This window comes from Oncorhynchus gorbuscha, linkage group LG25 (genome assembly GCF_021184085.1).
Source record: "Oncorhynchus gorbuscha isolate QuinsamMale2020 ecotype Even-year linkage group LG25, OgorEven_v1.0, whole genome shotgun sequence".
In the NCBI taxonomy this organism is placed as follows: domain Eukaryota; kingdom Metazoa; phylum Chordata; class Actinopteri; order Salmoniformes; family Salmonidae; genus Oncorhynchus; species Oncorhynchus gorbuscha.
In genome coordinates this window covers 36,202,174-36,225,269 of record NC_060197.1, presented here as the reverse complement: position 1 = coordinate 36,225,269, position 23,096 = coordinate 36,202,174, and the positions used below count along the sequence as shown (strand labels likewise).

The following is a 23,096-nucleotide window of genomic DNA, read 5'->3' as shown; positions in this document are numbered from 1 at the left end:
TCTAATGCTGAATGTAATCGAGTTCTTCTTTCCAAAGAGTTGAGGAACCTATCAGAAAAACATCAGGAGCATGCTTACCCTGTATGATAACACAAGATGATAACCACTGGGTTACAGTGTATGATAACACAAGATGATAACATAAGATAACTACTGGGTTACGACGCCTGTGATGAAGGCAGACATTGTACGTGTCCCCAACCTATTGTGTTTGTTCGTTTATTTGCAACTTTTTTTGCCTATTTTGTACATAATGTTGTCGCTACCTTCTCTTATGACCGAAAATAACTTCTAGACAGAAGCAGAATCATTTTTTTTTTCTTTGACGACTGACGAGCCCGACACGAAGGATATACTGCTTTCTCGGTAACAGGCCCAGATCCCCGCGATTTGCGTGAATTCGTAGGCAATCTAATAAACCCTCACTTCCCTCCATTCTGCTAGCAAACATGGAGGAAAAAAAATTGATGAGCTACGCGGAAGATTAAACTATCAACGGGACATTAAAACTGTAACATCTTATGTTTCACGGCATCGTGGCTGAACGTCGACCCTATTAACATACATCTGGCTGGTTACACGCTATACCGGCAAGATAGACAAGGGGCGGCGGACTATGTATTTTTGTGAAAAACAGCTGGTGCACGATATCTAAGGAAGTATCGCGCTATTGCTCAGCTGAGGTAGAATATCTCATGATAAACTGTAGACCACACTTTCTACCAATCTGTATTTCTCGTAGCTGTTCACATACCACCACAGTCAGAGGCTGGCACTAAGACGGAATTGAATGTGCTGTATTCCACAATAAGCAAACACGAAAACGCTCACCCAGAGGTGGTGCTCCTAGTAGCCAGGGACTTTAATGCAGGGAAACTTAAATCCATTTTACCAAATTTTTATCAGCATGTTAAACGTGCAACCAGAGGTAAAAAATCTCTGGAACACCTATACTCCACACACAGAGACGCATACAAAACTCTCACTCGCCCTCCATTTGGCAAATCTGAACATAGTTACATCCTCTTTGATTCCTGTTTACAAGCAAAAAATGTAAGCATGAAACACCAGTGAAGAGATCAATAATGAAGCAGATGCTAAGCTAAAGGACTGTTTTGCTAGCACAGACTGGAATATGTTCCGGGAGTACACCACATCAGTCATCGGCTTCATCAATAAGTGCATTGATTACAGAGGGTACCGGAGCGCCAAGTCTAGGTCCAAGAGGCTTCTAAACAGCTTCTACCCCCAAGCCACAAGACTCCTGAACATCTACTCAAATGGCCACCCCCCCCCCTACACCGCTGCTACTCTCGGTTGTCGTCAACTATGCATGGTCACTTAAATAACTCTACCCACATGTACATACTACCTCAACTAACCGGTGCACCCGCACATAGACTTTATATACATGGGGATACCGGTACAGTCTCGCTATTGTGGTTTTACTGCTGCTCTTTAATGACTTGTTACTTTTCTCTCTTATTCTTGTCCGTATTTTTTGAAACTGCATTGTTGGTTGGGGGCTCGTAAGTAAGAATTTCACTAAGGTCTACTACACCTGTTGTATTCGGTGCATGTGACTAACAACATTTGATTTGATAACACAAGATGATAATCACTAGGATACACGTTTGCTATGAAACTAAATAATTGTACTACTGGTAGAACATATTCCCCGTTTGTTAACTTTCCTATTTTTTTGTGTGTATGTCAGTACACTGGCTTACTAATACATTTGAATGACAGCTATGACTTCCTGACACATGACCAGTGAGGGTAATTAGGTGCCTGCTGCACAATGCAAAAGAGAAAGGAGTGTTTATTGGAAGTTTTGCACAGTGGAGTGTTATTTTCATCCTCTATTTGTTCACAACCACACACATAAAATGTGTATTATGACAGAGCATACAGAAATATTAATCAAGTAAATAAAACAAACACATGACTCCTGTAGTCATTGTAGACAATACAGCCGTAAACAGATCTGGGACCAGGCTATATGTGAACAGTACCCAAGGCTGCAAAAGGGGTGAGGTATAAACTGCGGATAAATGCAAACAAATCTAAATGTAACAGTGAACTATTATTTTTCAGTTCCGTCCAACAGTCGAGCATCGTATGCCCTTTCTTTCCCATCTTCAAATAGAAACACAGCAGCTGCTGCTACATTAGTCTAGTAGGTTCTACTGGCTTGGATTACATCATTCACAGTAAAAAAAAGTAAAGTTCAAACTAATGTCATTGTAACGTTTTAAAGTTCTGTGCCTCGTGACACTCATACAACTGCTATGGTTTTAATGGTATATTACGTTAGTTCTGCTTGGAACACATTCTCTGAGGTAACACTTAACTTGAACTCTGTTATAAGCCGTCATTGGAATTTTATAACCCTTTGTGACAAATGATACTGCATGTTGCTTCATTCACCTAAGACAACTTAGTTGGAGAGCACAAATTAAGTATTACCTTCTAAGGTTGAAAAAATAATAATTACAAAAACCATCCAAAAAGAGAAACACACATAATAGGAATGTTTTTAAGCTACCTCCAACTCACGTCCTTCACATCATTTGTAAGAAAAAGAGCTTCATATCAAAATAAACATTATTTGGAAATTGACCGATCTGTTTTTCTTTATATGTCAATATATGCGCTGTACAGCACAATTCAATACAACTAATCCATCGCAATGAACCAGTGCAGTTTTGTAAACAGCATAGCGCTATTAGCATATACAATTATATTTATAATACCAATGGGCTGATTTTAGAGTAATAGCTTCCTATGATGGTAATGTATAAAGCCATACATGTACAAATGTATAAGTACTAATAATGGAGTATCACATTTCATATGACATGATTAGCAGCTGTAACTACCTGATGAAACAATCCCTAAAGGATTCACAATGCGAGTGCTTCAATGAACACAGCAACTGTAAATGATCTGGCAATGATCTACTTGGTAACATTTATTGAGGGTGTAGGTACACACATACAATGTATACTGATGTGCCAATTTTGCAAAATGTACCAAATGAACATAAACCTTTGTGCCAGATGTCATAAGGATTCGTGAGTAGGCTATGATTGATTCCGCATGTCTTTGTAGTGATACACCTTCAAATACTGTCACCATCGAGGCTCCTTCAAAAAATCCGGTGACATGTCTTACTGCAGTATGGATGTTTTATACAGATGATCTCCATCCTATATCATCTGCCATCTAACTGAAGCAGCATCTAAAGTGATGTAGGGTGCATCTCAATTGTGTTTCCTTGTTCCCTCTTCCTTCTCAAAACCCATTGGAAGAGAAGTCTCGAGGGGAGGAACCTCTGACCTTGTCCTCCAATGCGTTTTGAGAAGGCGAGGGGAGAGGATGCGAGGGAACAAGGAAACCATTTAGATTCACCCACAAAACAACACCACTATAACAGTTCACCTTATTCTCAGCCCCTCTGCGATATACACAGTTAGTCACGGAGCTACACTTCACTACATCCTCCCACTCAGCTTAAGGTACTGCTGTTGATTCTAGTAAGGCTATGGTCTATGGAGTTTTAGTAAGAATGCCCTTTGGGTGTAGTGGTGATGCCTAATCGGCCAATCAGACATCCCCGTCCTCAATGCGGACCAGCTGCCTCTCCAAAAGCTCGATCCTCTGGCCCTGGGCCAAGACCACCGAACGAAGGGCCTTCACCTCCGCTAGCACCTCACTCAGCACCTCCTCCTGGAGCGGGGGAGAGGGATGGGAGGATAGATGGGACGAAAGGGAGGTGAAGAGGGGGAATGCAGTCACATACATGATGATATCCTAAATTGTCACTTTTCTGGCACTTCTACCTCCATACTCATACTTACTTCTCTAAGGGAGACACCCTAAACTTGAGCAATAAGAAACTCTCGTTACAAAATGTTGAGCTAAATCACAAATCAATTCGTCACATACACATGGTTAGCAGATGTTGCGAGTGTAGCGAAATGCGTGTGCCTCTAGTTCAGACAGTGCAGCAATATCTAACAATTCCACAATAACTACCTAATACACAAAAATCTAAGTAAAGGAATGGAATAAGAATATGTACATATAAATATACGGATGAGCATTGAAAGAGCGGCATAGGCAAGATGCAATAAAATACAGTATATACATACGGGATAAGTAATGCAAGATATATAAATATTATTAAAGTGGCATTATTGAAGTGACAAGTGATTGGTTTATTAAAGTGGCTACAGTGTGTCCTGGTGAATTACACCCCTGCTATGCTTACTGCCATACCCACGTATAACCAAACTCCATTCTCACCTCTCTTCTCACCCTATCGGATGCTCCTTCTCCTTCTGCTCGAGTGACCCTCTGCTGCACCACCCCCACCCCCTCGCTCTCCATTTCCTTGGCGGTGGTGGTTGCCGTGGGAGAGGCGGCCTGCCGGGGGACTGGGGAAGAATCTGTCCCAGAGCCCTGCAGCAGCAGCTTGGGCTTGTTCCTGAGCTTGTCTCTGTGCTTGGAGGGGGTGCCAGCATAGCCCCCGCTCAGAGAGACTAGCAGGGGTGCCGCGTCCTGCCCAGCGATCCAATCCTCGGCCAGGAGAGAGGGCTCCACACCGGCAGTGTCCGGGTACAGGTCCCCCTGGAACAGGTCTGACTGAGGCGGCAAGAGAGGAGAGGGAGGTTTGAGGAAAACTCTCTGTTCCAATATCCACATTAACATGTCACTTAGTAGAATGTTATGTTTTGGGCATGGATTCTAAGTGGGACACTAGTATGGCTATTGGAATATGGCCTTAGTCCAAAAATGTGTGAATTCAAATGGCTTTGTTTCGAACTGCATGGCTTACCTTCCGTGGTACAGTCATAGAAATGGGCTCTACTTTCCTCTCATGCAATTTGTAGAACCTGCAATATGAGAAAGAGAGGAGACCGAGATTAAATGAAAGAAAGTGAGAGTGAATGAATGAGAATGAAAGCGTGAATGAATGAAAGAAAGACAAGAGAAATTAATTACAGTTGGAGGGCATGAAAGGGGGAATGTAGGAGGGAGAGAGGAGTGGTGAAAGAGAAAACAAAGGAAGCAAATACACAGAGGAAGAATTTAACTAACAACCATGAAGTCATGCTGAAAAACCTGTTCACCTGGCGATCTCACACTTGTTGACGTCCACGCCCCTCTTGCTGAGAAAGCCTGCTCCTCGCTGGGGCTCTTTGCTGCTGTACAGGCTGAGAAAATGGACATAAGGCGACTCGTCCGTCACCTCAAAGTACCGGATGGTGCAGTCTCCCTGAGAGTGATCAACAGACAAAAGGGACTGAACCAAAAATCCAGAGGGGGATCTTCTAATGTGATCCTATGCCACCAGCAGAATTTGTTGAAAGTGTTGTAGGAAATGAGTGTACTGTACCTTTCCACACAGGTAGACCATGTTAGTGTCAGGGTCGTAGTAGGGAAGGAGAACACCGTTACTGGTGTCCATCTCCTGCACTGCCATTGGCTCAGACATATCATTCTGCAACACAAATACCAAATACTGTTCATCGACTACAGCATTTGAATCCTATTGTTCCCTCAAAGCTCGTCACCAAACTCAGAGCCCTGACGGGAAGACCACAGGCTGTGAGGATTGGCAACCTCCTCCACACTGACTTAACACAGGCGCCCCCCAGGGGTGTGTCCTCACTCGCTGTTTACCCACGACCGTGTGCCTTTGCACAACACCAACATCCATCATCAAGTTTGCTGACAACACCACGGTTGTAGGCCTGATACCAACAACGAGTCAACCTATCAGGAGGTAAATTAACTAGCATTGTGGTGCCAGGACATTAACCTCTCCCTCAACAAAACAAAGAAGTTGATTGTTGACTTCAGGAAGCAAGCCCCCAACATCAACGCGACTGCAGTAGAAACAGTCAGCATTTTAAGTTCCTCGGCGTACACATCACCGATGATTTGACATGGACCAACACCGCCCCGGGTTCTCTCCAAATACTACCGCTGCACCATCGAGAGCGTCTTGACCGGTTGCATCACAGCCTGGTACAGGAATTGCTCTGTCCACGGCCGCAAGGCCCTCCAACAGGTGGTGAAGAGGACCTAATACATCACTGGGGCCGTGTTCCCACCCATCCAGGACATCTACTTTAAACGGTGCCTGAGGAATGACCGGCATCATCAAGGATCCCACACCCCCCAGCCACGTGCTGTTCACTCCCTTACAGTCAAGCAAACTGTATCGGAGCATGATGTCTGAGTGCAATCACTTACTCGTTCACACACACACACACACACACACACACTGCTACCAGACTCTTATTGATAATACTGTTAAATGTAAAAAATGTCCCCTGCACTGCCTCTTCCCTGACACGTGTAAATATTGGAACGTAAATTGTTCCTTCCTGTTTTATACTTATGCTAAAATGTTTATTTTATTCTACTGAGACATTTACTTTGTATTCTTATATTTATTTATTTATTATGGTTTCATTGCCGAGATTGTTGGGCTGTGTATACCATCTGTACTTATCCCTTACGACTATCAATTCTTGAAACTATGAGCTTGGATTTGAATGTACTTAATCTCATGCTGATAACGTACGTCACTGCTGTGCCTGGCTGAACATATAGCAGCTGAACCTGTTGATCTAGCTACCTTTCCAAGGCACTATGAAGATTCCATTGTTTACAGTTAGTTTTCACTTAGCTCCCACTACTTGGTCAGTGTGTAGTGAACACCTAGGTGCTGCGTCAAGGGAAAATAAACAGGGCCGACCTGAACTGTACGATCATGACACCGCAGCACAACACTCTCCTCTACTATACACTCCCATACGACTCAAGGTCATGTACACTGTGTACAAAACATTGAACACATTTCCATGACAGACTGACCAGGTGAAAGCTATGATCCCTATCGATGTCTCTTCAAAATCAGTGCAGAAGGGGAGGAGACGGTTAAAGAAGAATTTCTAAGCCTTGAGACAATTGAGACATAGATTGTCTATGTGTGTCCGTCAGAGGGTGAACGGGCAAGACAAAATATTTAAGTGTCCTTGAACGGAGTATGGTAGTAGGTGCTTGGTGAACCGGTTTTTGTCAAGAGCTGCAACACTGCTGGGTTTTTCAAACTCAACAGTTTCCTGTGTGTATCAAGAACGGTCCACCACCCAAAGGACATCCAGCCAACTTGACACAACTGTGGGAAGCAGTGGAGTCAACACGGGCCAGCATCCCTGTGGAACGCTTTTGACACCTTGTAAAGTCCATGCTCCAATTTAGGATCTTCTGAGACCAAAGGGGGGGGGGTACAACTCAATATTAGGAAAGTGTTCCTAATGTTTGCTATACTCAGTGTATATGAAATGTGTCCATCCAGCTGCCATACCGTATCCCACAAGGCCAGCTGCCTTTCACTCATGCGGCTGAAGCCCGTGGTCAGGATCTTCCCGTCCGAGAGGAACACGGCCCTCATGGGCCTGGTGCCGTCGTGGACCTTCTCTTTCACCTGAGGCACACAGCAACAAGTGGTAGGTAGAGTCAATGTCAAAAGCCACATGTACAGAAGGTAGAGTTCATACAATCTAAACAATATACAGTACTTGGGGGATTTGGCTGAATCCAATTTTCTTTGATAAGGAGATTTTCTCAAGCAGTGGAGAGTTTGTGTGTTACAGTCCACTTTTAAACTTTAAGATTTTTTATTTATTTTTATAGCAGACTTGTCTTTAGATGGCTATGCGTTTTCATGTAATGTGGCTAGGAGCAACGCATCTCTCCATTGAATACAGGCGGTTGACATTAACGCCACAAATTCTAATATTCAAAAAAGTATTAAAATAAACTAAATGCAGCCATCAATCCAAAGAGAGGAATAGGCAGGAGCTTGACAGCCCACCGTTCTGCTCTGTGGACAACAAATCCCGTTTTTAAGATTGAGATGTACAGTTGAAGTCAGAAGTTTACATACACTTAGGTTGGAGTCATTAAAACTCGTTTTTCAACCACTCCACACATTTCTTGTTAACAAACTAAAGTTTTGGCAAGTCAGTTAGGACATCTACTTTGTGCATGACACAAGTAATTTTCCCAACAATTGTTTAAAGACAGATTATTTCACTGTATCACAATTCCAGTGGGTCAGAAGTTCACATACACTAAGTTGACTGTGCCTTTAAAAAGCTTGGAAAATTCCAGAAAATTATGTCATGGCTTTAGAAGCTTCTGATAGGCTAATTGACATCATTTGAGTCAATTGGAGGTGTACCTGTGGATGTATTTCAAGGCCTACCTTCAAACTCAGTGCCTCTTTGCTTGACATCATGGGAAAATCTAAAGAAATCAGTCAAAACCTCAGAAAAAAAGTGTAGAACTCAACAAGTCTGGTTGCCTTGGAAGCAATTTCCAAACGGCTGAAGATACTATGTGCATCTGTACAAACAATAGTACGCAAGTATAAACACCATGGGACCACGCAGCCGTCATACTGCTCAGGAAGGAGACTTTGGTGCAAATCAATCCCAGAACAGCAAAGGACCTTGTGAAAATACTTTTGTACCTGTTTCCTCCAGTATCTATATCCACAGTAAAACGAGTCCTATATCGACATAACTTGAAAGGCCGCTCAGCAAGGACGAAGCCACTACTACAAAACCGCCATAAAAAAAAGAGCCAGACTACGGTTTGCAACTGCACATGGGGACAAAGATTGTACTTCGTGGAGAAATGTCCTCTGATCTAATGAAACAAAAATAGAACTGTTTGCCCATAATGACCATCATTATGTTTGGAGGAAAAAGGGGGAGGCTTGCAAGCCGAAGAACACCATCCCAACCGTGAAGCACGGGAGTGGCAGCATCATGTTGTGGGGGTGCTTTGCTGCAGGAGGGACTGGAGGACTTCACAAAATAGATGGCATCATGAGGATGGAAAATTATGTGGATATATTGAAGCAACATCTCAAGACACCAGTTAAAGATCTTTAAAGTTAAAGATTGTCCATTTGGAAGACCCATTTGCAACCAATAACCCCAAGCATACTTCCAAAGTTGTAGCAAAATGGCTTAAGGACATCAAAGTCAAGGTATTGGAGTGGCCATCACAAAGCCCTGACCTCAACCCTATAGAACATTTGTGTGCAGAACTGAAAAAGTGTGTGCGAGCAAGGAGGCCTACAAACCTGACTCAGTTACACCAGCTCTGTCAGGAGGAATGGGCCAAAATTCACCCAACTTATTGTGGGAAGCTTGTGGAAGTCTACCTGAAATGTTTGACCCAAGTTAAACAATTTAAAGGCAATGCTACCAAATACTAATTGAGTGTATGTAAACTTCTGACCCACCTGAATGTGATGAAATAAATAAAAGCTGAAATAAATCATTCCCTCTACTATTATTCTGACATTTCACATTCTTAAAATAAAGTGGAGTTCCTAACGGACCTAAGACATGGAATTTTTACTAGGATTAAATGTCAGGAATTGTGAAAAACTGAGTTTAAAAGGTATTTGGCTAAGGTGTATGTAAACTTCCGACTTCAACTGTAGATATCTCGTCATTATATCCAAGTCTCTTAAGACTTCTTTCCATTCATTTGCATGGGTGTGTCATACGATATAGGACAGACAGGACTCACCTTGAGGACGGTGCCCCGTCGCGGGTCGATGACACGCAACGCCTTGTCCTTGCACACGGTGCAGATGGCACTGCCCTCCCGGTTCCAGCTCACGCTGTAGATCAGGTCGGGGTGGGCATCGGCTATCTGGTAGACCAGCTCCCCCGTGCCCACGTCCCACACACACACCAGGTTATCACAGCCTGAGAGAGAGGAGAGAGCCACACATACAGAGAGACAAAGACACAGAGAGAGCGATACAGAGCAAGAGAGACACAGCAAGACAGACAGCGACAAGAAAGGAGAGAAGAGATGCAACATTCAAAACAGGTGTTTACACAGCATCTAGGAAAGCACAGACAAAACAGTGTTCACAGAAGAGAGTTATAACAAGCACACTACCAATCTCAGTTCACCAAGACGTCAACCACAAAAGTGCAGAAGTATAATTGTGTGTAAGAGTTCTGTAGTTGTAGACAACTAAAACCTAAACGCAAATGTCATATGGATACAACCAAATGTATTTGAAAAGCATGCAAATAGTCATAATACAGCCATAACATCCTAAATAATGCAGACAAACCAAATTGCTTTCAACATTTGAAACCTTAAGCTACATATAAAAAATATATTTAAAAAAATAGTCGCACACTATGTAAACACCCAGTAATTTATTGGGTCACCTGAAAAAGAATGTGTGTGTATATATGGGTCTACTGAGATATAGATAGATATATATATATATATACACACACACACTGCTCAAAAAAATAAAGGGACCACTTAAACAACACAATGTAACTCCAAGTCAATCACACTTCTGTGAAATCAAACTGTCCACTTAGGAAGCAACACTGATTGACAATTTTACATGCTGTTGTGCAAATGGAATAGACAACAGGTGGAAATAGGCAATTAGCAAGACACCCCCAATAAAGGAGTGGTTCTGCAGGTGGGGACCACAGACCACTTCTCAGTTCCTATGCTTCCTGGCTGATGTTTTGGTCACTTTTTGAATGCTGGCGGTGCTTTCACTCTAGTGGTAGCATGAGACGGAGTCTACAACCCACACAAGTGGCTCAGGTAGTGCAGCTCATCCAGGATGGCACATCAATGCAAGCTGTGGCAAGAAGGTTTGTTGTGTCTGTCAGCGTAGTGTTCAGAGCATGGAGGCACTACCAGGAGACAGGCCAGTACATCAGGAGACGTGGAGGAGGCCGTAGGAGGGCAACAACCCAGCAGCAGGACCGCTACCTCCGCCTTTGTGCAAGAAGGAGCACTGCCAGAGCCCTGCAAAATGACCTCCAGCAGGCCACAAATGTGCATGTGTCTGCTCAAACGGTCAGAAACAGACTCCATGAGGGTGGTATGAGGGCCCAACGTTCACAAGTGGGGGTTGTGCTTACAGCCCAACACCGTACAGTACGTTTGGCATTTGCCAGAGAACACAAAGATTGGCAAATTCGCCGCTGGCGCCCTGTGCTCTACACAGATGAAAGCAGGTTCACACTGAGCTAATGTGACAGACGTGACAGAGTCTGGAGACGCCGTGGAGAACGTTCTGCTGCCTGCAACATCCTCCAGCATGACCGGTTTGGCGGTTGGTCAGTCATGGTGTGGGGTGGCATTTATTTGGGGGGGCCGCACAGCCCTCCATGTGCTCGCCAGAGGTAGCCTGACTGCCATTAGGTACCGAGATGAGATCCTCAGACCTCTTGTGAGACCATATGCTGGTGCGGTTGGCCCTGGGTTCCTCCTAATGCAAGACAATGCTAGACCTCATGTGGCTGGAGTGTGTCAGCAGTTCCTGCAAGAATAAGGCATTGATGCTATGGACTGGCCCGCCCGTTCCCCAGACCTGAATCGAATTGAGCACATCAAGTCTCGCTCCATCCAGCAACGCCACGTTGCACCACAGACTGTCCAGGAGTTGGCGGATGCTTTAGTCCAGGTCTGGGAGGGGATCCCTCAGGAGACCATCCGACACCTCATCAGGAGCATGCCCAGGCGTTGTAGGGAGGTCATACAGGCACGTGGAGGCCACACACACTACTGAGCCTCATTTTGACTTGTTTTAAGGACATTACATCAAAGTCGGATCAGCCTGTAGTGTGGTTTTCCACTTTAATTTGGAGTGTGACTCCAAATCCAGACCTCCATGGGTTGATAAATTTGATTTCCATTGATAATTTGTGTGATTTTGTTGTCGGCACATTCAACTATGTAAAGAAAAAAAACTATTTAATAAGAATATTTCATTCATTCAGATCTAGGATGTGTTATTTTAGTGTTCCCTTTATTTTTTTGAGCAGTGTATATACACACACACACACACTGAGCACCATAATTAATTGGACAGTGACCATTTTTGTTGTTGTTTTGGTTCCGTACTCTACAACTGAGATTGAAAGGATACAATGACAGTGAAGTGCAGACTGTCAGCTTTAATTTGAGGGTAATTTAATTTGAGGGTATTTTCATACATATCGGATGAACAGTTTGGAAATTATAGAAGCTTTTGTACATAGTCCCCCCCCCCCATTTTGGTCATCAACAAACATTGGACAGTTTAAGAATAAAGTAATCATTGTTAATATTTGGTCACATATCCTTTGCATACAATGACTGCTTGATGAAGTGCCGTCCAATGAGTTAGGAGGCATTTGGTTTTACCTGAGCAGGACAAATATTTCTGTAGACTTCAGAATGCATTGTTCTTCTTCTGTCTGCAGTCAGATCATTGATGAAGACAAGTGAGCCTGTTCCACTGGCAGCCATACAGGCCCAAGCCATAACACCCCCTCCACCATGTTTCACAGAAGAGGCGGTATGCTTTGGATCATGGGCCTGTCTTTTTTCCTCCACACTTTCCATCACTCTGGTACATTATAATCTTTGTCTCATCTGTCCACAATGCTTTTTTCCCAGAACTCTTGGGGCTCTTTTAGGTGCTTTTAAGCAAACTGTAATCTGTCCTTTCTGTTCTTCAGGCTTATCAGTGGTTTGCATCTTGTAGTCTACCCTCTGTAGTCCTGCTGGTGTAGTCTTCTACGTATGGTAGACTTTGACACATCTACACCTGCATTAAGGAGAGTGTTTTTGATCTGTTGGCCTGCTGTCTGGGGGGTTTTCTCCGGTCATCCACTACAGTGGTCTTCCTCAGTCTACTGGGTCTTTTGACATAATTGAGTTCACCGGGTTTTTTTCTTTTGTTATTGATGAACTAAACTGTTGACTTGGACATGTCCAGGGTTTTTGCAATGTTCCCGATTGATTGATTTTCATTTCTGAGCCTTATGACGGCCAGCTTCATTTGCATCGACACTGCTGTCTTCCTCATGTTGTCACACCCCAACAACAACCTCCAAAGGCAATAGCAAAGTCTAGAATCAATACTATTCCTCAACAGCTCTCCTGCATTCACCAACGACACAAATGAATACACCTGCCTAACGACATACATTTGTGAAGCCAATACAACAAACACTTGTACCTTAAAATGGGGGGACCATGTACAAAAGGTGCTGTCATTTCTAAACGGTTAATCCGATACGTATGAAAATACCCTCAAATTAAAGCTGACAGACTGCACTTCACCCTCATTGTCATTGTATCCTTTCAAACTCAAAGTGCTAGAGTACAGAACCAAAAGAACCAAAAGAATGGTCACTGTCCAATGAATTACGGTACTCACTGTATATGATTGCGACTATTATTTTTATAGCTTACAGTTTATCCGCCATTAGTCAGCACCTCTACTTAAAATAATTCTCTGGGTGTGCACCAGCTCATGTTTTTTATTCTAACATTTGAAACCTTCCTACGACCTCTTGAAACCTCTTTAGTTTCATGTTAACCACAGTCTCCTTTAAAACTTGCAAACTACATCAAATGTATTTATAAAGCCCTTTTTACATCAGCAGATGTCACAAAGTGCTTATACAGAAACTCTGCCGAAAACCCCAAACAGCAAGCTATGCAGAAGCACGGTGGCTAGGAAAAACTCCCTAAAAAGGCAGGAACCTTGGAAGCAACCTAGAGAAGAACCATGCTCTGAGGGGTGGCCAGTCTTCTTTTGACTGTGCCGGGTAGAGATTATAAGAGTACATGGCCAATAAGGCCAGATCTTTCTTCAAGATGTTCAAACATTCATAGTTGACCAGCAGGGTCAAATAATAGTCACATGCTGTTAATTGCAAGGGAAGGAAACTCAATTCCAAGCTTGTATAATGCATTTGAAATGGAACTGTCTTTCATGTAACACCTCTCCAGTACGTTTAGAGCTGTCCTTAGACTCTCACCATTTACATTGACTGCTACATGTTAGCTTTCTCTGGCAATCACACAGGGTCCAACGTTCGACACATGGGTGGCTAACTAGCTAGCTACATGCTACCCTGACGAGTGACCAAACTGTGTCCCAACACTATCATTATGTCTACATTTCCAGGTGTGAGCGTGACTACATGCAACACTTCCCTCTTAAAATACTCAGTTCTTCTTTCTCAGAAATGTCCTAACATAAGAGGTCTCACATTATCATGGACCTGGGGATCCAATTGTGCCCCTACCATGTCTACCTTTCCTTTTACCAATCACATTCATTGATACAAGAGGCATCGCTAGTGAGTTGGATAGTCCAAGGACAGGGGACAATGTCTGCACCTCAAGTAGTCTGCCATGCATTGTCCTCTCAGACGGCCATGGCATTATGATCACAGTATATGACGTGAGACAATGAGGTGCAGATAGGTGAGGTTACCTGCAGTTAGGAGGATGTTGAAGGCTGTCGGGTGCCAGGCCAGGATCCCCACTCGTTTGCTGTGGCCCTCCAGTGTCACTACAGGCTCTGTCATTGGCCCTGTTAGCCCTCCATCAGGGACCTCCCAAACCTGTCATAGACAATACAACCAACGACAACACTTTGTTACAGGAGTAGAGCATACAACTGAACCTTTGTTTCAACTCTATAGGCCTAACCAATGACTGCATCTGCAACATTCGACACAAATATTCCCTCTGGATAGTAGAACATCTATCACAAGGCCAACATAATGCCATCATATAATAGTGCATCTGCTATGTCCCCTCAATGAACCCATTACTATCATCCAGCAGTCCACCTAAATCTAAGCCATGATCTAGACAAGGGTTGAAAGTGTCATCACAGACTACTGTGAACTGCCTACGCTGCTTTTTTAGAAGGCAGCTACGTTCCCCATCACTCACCTTCACGGTGCAGTCCTCCGAGGCACTGGCGATGATGTTGTCGTCATGAGGACACCACTGGACGTCCAGCACCGGGGCTGCGTGTCCACACACCGTGGGAGTGGCCTGGTCAATCCTGCCACTCTGTGGGAGAGAAGCAGGTGTCATGTGGACCAGGTGACAATTCATCATCAGATAAGTCACAACCTCCAAGGTCGATCTCAATACTACTTACTCACCAACCGAAAAGCACTGTTTTAACATGAAAATCAGTGGGTCAGAAAGACTCAGAGTTGCTAACATATTGCTACAACCCATCATGTAACGTCAGCCCAGTAAGAGCAATTCCATGGCAACGGAATTATGCTTTACTTTAAAATGTATGTCAAACAAAAGCCAAGATCTCAAAGTTTAACAAACCATAGAACTCCTTGCACAATGACTAATTTGAACAATTTACATGGCCAATAAAAAATAAATAAAAACATTTACTGGAAAAACTGTGCAGATGCATTTTTGGTAACAGAATTACGGGAAAATCGCCCTCAGTTTTATTCTAAACTTTGTAGGTGCACAGTTCTTCCTCTGAATGTGTTTTTGTAAAATGTTCTGAGTTCTTTGGTTTGTTAAATTTTGAAATCAATGGTTTTTGTTTGGTATATATTTTAAAGTGAAAAATCAGAGTCTCAGCATAATACCATTACCATGGAATTGCCCATAAACACCTTTGGGGTATTGATCCAATGCTTATCCTCAATCTGAGAGAGGTTGGATGTTTATGTGGGCGAGTACAAACCTTGTTGAGTGGCAGAACGAGGAAGGCCCCTCCTCCGCCTGATTCAATGATGACTGCGGTGAATTTGGGGTTCACAGCGCAGAGGGGCCCATCCCATGTGACACGGGACACTCGGACATCATCGATGCAGTGCTCAGCCTTCCATGCCTGGGCGAAAACGTGCCTAAACTTGCTCTGTCTGACCACGCCTCTTCGGAACGACATGACTGAAGAGGGAGATATTTCTTGTTAACAATAATACACCCTAAGCAACAACATGACAAATCGATGTGGAGGTTTTAATCCTCAACTTTTAATGATGTAGCTAGCCTATGCAGCCACACCCCAGGTGAGAAATGTACCATGGTTCCAATATATCTACCACATCAAATACATATTGAGACACTCACATGCAAGTAGCGATTAGAATTCTGGTGGCGCTAGTTTTGCTTCTTGCAAGTCAGTACTAATAGACTCGTGGTAACTGGTAGGCCTATGAGTTCCAAAACTTTTTGAGCCATGTTCTTTTAAGAACATCCTCAAGGAGGCTACAATGTCAAGAGTCAAGCCTATGAAACAAATTGTCTGGTCCTGTCTCTGTGAAACCCTTATCAGATCAATATGAGCTGATTGGGGTACACAATAACCAATAAAAAAATGTATATTCAGTTAATCAGTAACATTTAATGAGGCAGGGGATAAGAATGTAAGTAAACAATGTGCAACAGACAAATTCTCCAATAATGTGAGTAGTCAGTTCTAAGAACATTGGGGGGGGGGGGGTGGCAGTTAGAGAGACGACTTCAGAGGGGAGGGGGTGCTACTCAATGCTTTATAGTTGACGATCCAGTATCCATCTAAACAAGGGTGTTAACATGTGTTACATCTAACGTAACAATGTAGCCTATAACAACGTGAGTGAGAAATGTTGGCTTGGCTTGCATCCAGATCATTTGAATGTAAGACTGTCACTGGGAGTGGTAGGTGTAGTTCGCAAATACTGTAGATGCACAACGCACATTATTAGCATCAACATTAATGGAAAAGGTGGGTCAGAAAATAAAAATAAAAGGACACAAAATACAACTAAGATAATGTATCAACAAATAGCCTAAAAGTAGCCTGCCCTACTTGGAGAAGCATTTTGACCATGTGAGGTTTGAGGAGATTAGTCGAAGTAAATACAACAGCAAGGAGATTTAGTTCAACAAAACGGACATTTCAGTTACTCTACCTCGATTTCAGGCAACTTCAATTGGAAAAGATAAAGGCCGAAGACTAGAACGTGACAAGAGGAAGCCAATAGAATAATCCGCCACCAGCAGTAACTTAATCCTTTGCTATGTCTGAGAGACGGCTACACAGCCGACCTACCACGATGGCAGGAAATAATTGTTGTAGATGGATAAACACAAGCGATGATTAGCGCTCAAAAGAAAATAAAGACGCGCGGCGCACAATCCTGTTGCAAAATGATTTTCCACCTAGTTGGTTAAAAAATGCGTACCTGTGGTGCAGTACTTAAAATGAACAAACATGTAAAACGCGTCAAAATATTGGTAAATTAAAATGTAGACAACAAGGGAATGGTTACCAGGAATTATGGGCGTGCGACGGGAGAGATGCTGACACTTCACACTCCGTGTTGGAATGATTACTGTTTGGAACAGACTTCCAGACTTCCGCCCCTGGCAGGATATAGTGGATGTGGCGTTGTTGTATCCATCGCATTTCTCAACAGTATTCTATTGGATTGGTTTGCTGCACTAAAAACAAAGGCCTACGGTACTACCTGATATGCTAAACAAGTGTTTAGCATGTGTGTAAGTGACGTATTCTGTCAACATTGGCATGATGACAGCAAAAAAAACTGTTTAACCATATCAGAAGCATATATCAGGCAATACATGCACTCATGTGACTGAAATAACAATAACGAGGCTATATACATGTGGTACAGGTGTTGTGCCGAAAATCTCCCCCCTGCCAGAGTCCCCCCCTTCGCGTGAACGCGCACGCACTCAATTCTTCATTGCTGCGACTCCCATACAATTTGGGGTCACTGATCACGTTAGGCTGCGTTTAATAAAAAATAAAAAATAAATTATGTCGGATTTACCTCGGGGGAGGCACGAGTAATGTCTGCAGTTTTCAGTTTGGCTGTTTGTTTCAATAAATAAATATCTTTGCCAAAATTCGTCATCGCTCCCATGTCTTATTCGACTTAGTAGTTGTTCTGAAGTGTTTATTGCTTGCCTAACCCTAATCCTACATTTTACTCCCTCCTCTATGTTTAATATAAAGCACATTAATGATTAATTTCGGTTGCCTACGTTAAAGGTTGTTCTATATAAAGTATTTGACTCTGATGTGTGCCACAGAATGTATTTGACTAGCCACAAAATTATGGAATTTAGAAGGGGGGATTTCGGGAAGGCAAGAACATGGCCTTGCCGAAATCCCGCCCTTCTAATTTCCTTAATTTTGTGGCTAGAGTCAAATACTTTCTATAGAACAAACCGAAATTAATAATTCATGTACAGTTGAATTCAGAAGTTTACATTTTCTTTCTGAGGTCTTGGCTGACTTCTTTTGATATTCCTATGATGTCAAGCAAAGTGGCACTGAGTTTGAAGGTTGGCCTTGAAATACATCCACAGCTACACCCCCAATTGACTCACATGGTGTCAATTAGTCTATCAGAAGCTTCTAAAGCTATGACATCATTTTCTGGAATTTTACAAGCTGTTTAAAGGCACAGTCAATTTAGTGTATGTAAACTTCTGACCCACTGGAATTGTGATACAGTGAATTATAAGTGAAAGTTTGTTAACAAGAAGTTTGTGGAGTTGTTGAAAAACGAGTTTTAATGACTCCAACCTAAGTGTATGTAACCAAGACTAAGGAGATGATTGTGGACTACAGGAAAAGGAGCACTGAGCACACCCCCATTCTCATCGACAGGGCTGTAGTGGAGCAGGTTAAGAGCTTCAAGTTCCTTGGTGTCCACATCACCAACAAACAAGAATGGTCCAAACACACCAAGACAGTCATGAAGAGCTTATTCCCCCTCAGGAAACTAAAAAGATTTGGCATGGGTCCTGAGATTCTCAAGGTTATACAGCTACAACACCGAGAGCACCCTGACTGGTTGCGTCACTGCCTTGTACGGCAATTGCTCAGCCTCCGACCGCAAGGCACTACAGAGGGTAGTGAGTACAGCCCAGTACATCACTGGGGCTAAGCTGCCTGCCATCCAGGACCTCTACACCAGGCGGTGTCAGAGGAAGGGCCAAAAAATTGTAAAAGACCCCAGCCACCCTAGTCATAGACTGTTCTCTCTACTAACGCATGGCAAGTGGGACCGGAGTGCCAAGTGTAGGCTTCTCAACAGTTTTTACCCCCAAGCCATAAGACTCCTGAACAGATAATCAAATGGATATCTGGACTATCTGCATTGTGTGCCCCCCCCACCCAAACCCCTCTTTTACGTTGCTGCTACTCTGTTTATCATATATGCATAGTCACTTTAATTATACATTGATGTATGTACATACTACATCAATTGGCCCGGCCAACCAGTGCACCCGCACATTGGCTAACCAGGCTTCTGCATTGTGTCCCACCACCCGCCAACCCCTCTTTACGCTACTGCTACTCTCTGTTCATCATATATGCACAGTCACTTTAACCATATCTACGAGAATCGGATAGGAGCACAGTGCTTCCTTCAGGGAGCTGAACGCCGCCTCTGTCTCGTCCATCCATTTTACTGTTTTTGGGAGGCAGGCCCTGGTTAGATCGGTTAGGGGGGGAAGCCATAGCCGCAAAGTTGGGGATAAACCGTCTATAGTATCCTGCCAGTCCCAGGAAGCACTTGACCTGTGTCTTGGTGTGTGGAACAGGCCAGTAACGTTCCGCGTGAACCTTCCTCTACTGGGGTTTGATGTTCCCCCGTCCGATCAAATACCCCAGGTACTCCACCTCCTCGAACACTAGTTTGCATTTATTGGGGTTCGCGGTCAACCCGGCTTGTCTGAGCGCGTTCAGCATCGCCTGGAGGCGCGTCAGATGCTCTTCCTAACCTTGGCTGTGGATGATAATATCATGGAATGTAGGCGGGGCTCAATGGAGACCGAACGGGAGCGCCCGGTACTGATACAATCCGTCTGGTGTCGAAAACGCCGTCTTCTCCCGGGAGGAGGCTGCCTTTCCCAATAGGTCGATGAGCTCGTCCACCCTAGGCATAGGGTAGGTGTCGAACAAGCTTATATCGTTCACACCCCGGAAATCATTACAGAAGGACAGGCTACCGGCCGGTTTGGGCACCAACACAACGGGGCTGCACCATGCACTGTGAGACTTCAACAACCCCTATCCACAGCATAGCCTCCACTTCCTGTTTACGGCCTTCCTTCGGACCTCTGGAATCCGATATTGCCTCTTTCATACCATTTCCCCGGCCTGGGTATGGATGTGGTGCTCAATCAGGGTCATGCAGCCCAGGCTTCTCGGAGAACACTGACGTGTTCCGATCGACGATATCCCTGAGCTCTTGCTCCCTGAGCTCTTGCTCCCTGAGCTCTTGCTCCCTGAGCTCTTGCTCCCTGAGCTCTTGCTCTTGGTCCTCATCGCTCGGGACCACAACTGCTACCGTCGGTGTCCTGGGTCCCGGCCATAACATGGAAAAGCCTGTCCTCTCGTGTAATTTCTTCAACAGGTTCACGTGGTAAATCTGTTAGGGTTTCCATCTTCCGGGCTGCCGTACGCGGTAATTGACAGGTCCCAGCTTCTCGATCACCTCATAGGACCCGTGTTATGTTGCCAGGAACTTACTTTCGGCCGTGGGGATCAAGACCAACACCCTGTCTCCTACCTCAAATTTTCGGGGGCTGGGCTCCCCGATTGTAGACCTGGGCTTGGGCTCGTTGGGCCTTCTCCATATGTTCCTTCACGACTGGCCATTTGGCTGTCATCCGCTCCCTGATCATCTCCACGTGCTCTACCATGCTGCGTAAGGGGGTCGGTTGGGCCTCCCACACCTCTTTGGCGAGGTCCAGTAGGCCGCATGGCCACCTCCCATAGAGGAGTTCGAAAGGGGAAAACCCTGTGGAGGACAAATCTTTCATTAGGTGGGACATAAGGACATAAACTCAGTACCTTGGTTTGTCAGGATCTCGTTCGGGATGCCCACCCAGCTAAGGAGGTGGGACAGCTCCCGGGCGATTCCCTTGGACACCGCCGCCCTTAGGGGAATGGCCTCGGGATACCGGGTGGCATAGTCTATGATTACCAGGATGTACCGGTGTCCTCGTGCTGTTTTTACCAGGGGCCCCACCATGTCCATGACAATGCGTTGACAAAGGGCACTCCGATGTTCGGCAGGGGGACCAGTGGGTTTTGGAAGTGTGCCTTTGGGGCAGTCATTTGACACTCCTGGCAGCTGCGACACTAGTCTTCCATGGCCCTCCTCATCCCGGGCCAGTGGAACTGGGCGGCGATCCGTTCTCGGATCTTCTCCATTCCCAGGTGCGCCCCAACAGGTGGGTGTGGGCCAGCTGAAGAACAGTTCCCACGTTCCACCTGATACAAAAGGTTATTCTTAATTTGGAAATGGGGGTATCGCCAGTCACTCACCCCTGGAAGTAGCTGTCCATCCACTGCTATCACTTGGGCTGCGTCGGCTTTCAAGTTAGGGTCATCCCACTGGGCCGTCCCGAATTGTCCCCTCAGTTGGCCCCCAGGGGGTGTCTCGACTGGCCCCTCAATCGAGGAGGGGGAGGCTGGGGTCCTCCTCCAGTGGTTCCCCGGGAGGGGGGGGTCTGGTTCTGGCACCCCCTCCAACTCCGGACCCGTAGATACAGGTTGGTCAACCGTTTGCTTCCGGGCCGCACAGGCGATGGGTCGTCCTCGCTCTCATCTTCAGACGGCTTCGTATCTTCTTCCTCAGCTCGTGCCCCCACAGGGCCGCGAACAGTGGATAATCTCATCCCACTAGGATAGGTACCGGCAACTCTGGTACTGCACCCACTATCAGCTGGCAGTTCCCTTGTGGCGTCACAATGTTGGCCCATTGGGTTGGATAACATTTTGTGTCCCCGTGAACACAGGAAATGGACATCTCCCTACCCTGTTCAGTCACCTGGTTCAGCAGGCTCGTGGTTACTAGGGTAACCATACTTCCAGAGTCTAATAGAATTTCCGTGTCGACTCTGTCAACCTTCACCGGGACCATAGGTGCAGTTGATTCATGGTGTGCCCAACAGGAGGTGCCGTAGTTCACTGCGTGACACACCTCATTTCCATGGCTTGCTGATGGCATCAACTCCTCTTGAGCGGGGCAATTCCAGGCCATGTGCCCCCGGGCACCACACTCAAAACACCTCGTTTGGTCTCCATCTACCTGGGGTCGTGGGTGGTGGGTTGGCCATACCCCAGCCGTCTCTCCACGGGTTTGCGGTCCTTTGACCCTGCTGACTGTCGGTTTGGGGTACCCAGCAGTGGGGCTGTCCTTCAGACTCCTTTGAATGGGTCGTCGACTCAGCCCGGCTCCCACTCAGCAGGGCCTGAGTGTTCTGATGCATCTCCACTACTTCCAGGAGGCCCGTCAAGGTCTGGGGCGCGCATAGACTCGCTGCCCTCTTCATGTCGTGGGGTAGTGCCCGTAGGAAGCGATCCAGGACCACTTTGACTAGAATGGAGAGGGTGGGTATGTCAGTTAGGAGCCATCCCCTAGGGACGCGTAGTGGGTTGCTCATCTGGGCTCGAGGGGATGCGTCGGCTATGAACCTCCAGTTGTGGAATAGTTGAGCCCATGGGCCAGGCTGTACCCGTAGTGGCTGAGTATCTTCTGGTTGAGTCTGTCGTAGTTAGCCGCTACTCCTTGTAGCTTCCTGATTTCCTCAATGAGGTGGACATTTTGTAGCCGCTGTTCCTCCAGCGTTCGTTCCTGCACCGCCTGTTGGGCTTGTTGGGCCCGGATGAACTGAGCTATCAACTTGTCCATGCTGATGCTGCGTAACCATCAACCCTGATCTGACCACGTTGTCAGAGTGCCCGCAATCTCCACCACTTGTGGCAGACCAGGGGGTTGGGTCAAAACGTTTACACAGATCAGACACGGACAGAGTAGGATTAGCTTAGTTTCAAAGGTATTTATTAAAATAATAGTCCAAAAGAATAGGTGGCTGACCTGCTGTACGCCACACATCGCTACTGTTTTTCACTGTCTTTTTACTGTTGTTTTTATTTCTTTACTTACCTATTGTTCACCTAATACCTTTTTTGCACTATTGGTTAGAGCCTGTAAGTAAGCATTTCACTGTAAGGTCTACACCTGTTGTATTCAGCTTACGTGATAATAAACTTTGATTTGATTTAATGTAAACTTCTGACTTCAACTGTATGTGTGTTATATTAATGTCACAAGAATTTTCAATCCCAATGATAATAACAATCAATAGCTTTGACTAATCCCCGAGGTTTGTAAGACCATTGGTAT

General features: G+C 45.0%; 1 protein-coding gene across 2 annotated transcripts; it reads right to left on the bottom strand.

Annotated features, from left to right (window-relative positions):
* Positions 1-1,804: 1,804 nt before the first annotated feature.
* Positions 1,805-17,592, bottom strand: LOC124014176 (coronin-1B-like). 2 transcript variants are annotated; one of them, XM_046328933.1, is made up of 11 exons: positions 16,830-17,592; positions 15,617-15,822; positions 14,842-14,964; positions 14,375-14,504; positions 9,634-9,815; positions 7,388-7,507; positions 5,405-5,509; positions 5,139-5,284; positions 4,844-4,901; positions 4,312-4,650; positions 1,805-3,732 (listed from the first exon to the last, which is right to left on the bottom strand). In XM_046328933.1, exons 2-11 carry the CDS (start codon positions 15,818-15,820, stop codon positions 3,610-3,612), a joined length of 1,530 nt encoding a protein of 509 aa, XP_046184889.1. In that variant the 5' UTR covers positions 15,821-15,822; positions 16,830-17,592; the 3' UTR covers positions 1,805-3,609. The 2 variants fall into 2 exon arrangements, with proteins under 2 accessions (XP_046184889.1, XP_046184888.1); XM_046328932.1 differs by having other exon boundaries at positions 17,190-17,591.
* Between the last annotated feature and the right edge of the window lie 5,504 nt (positions 17,593-23,096).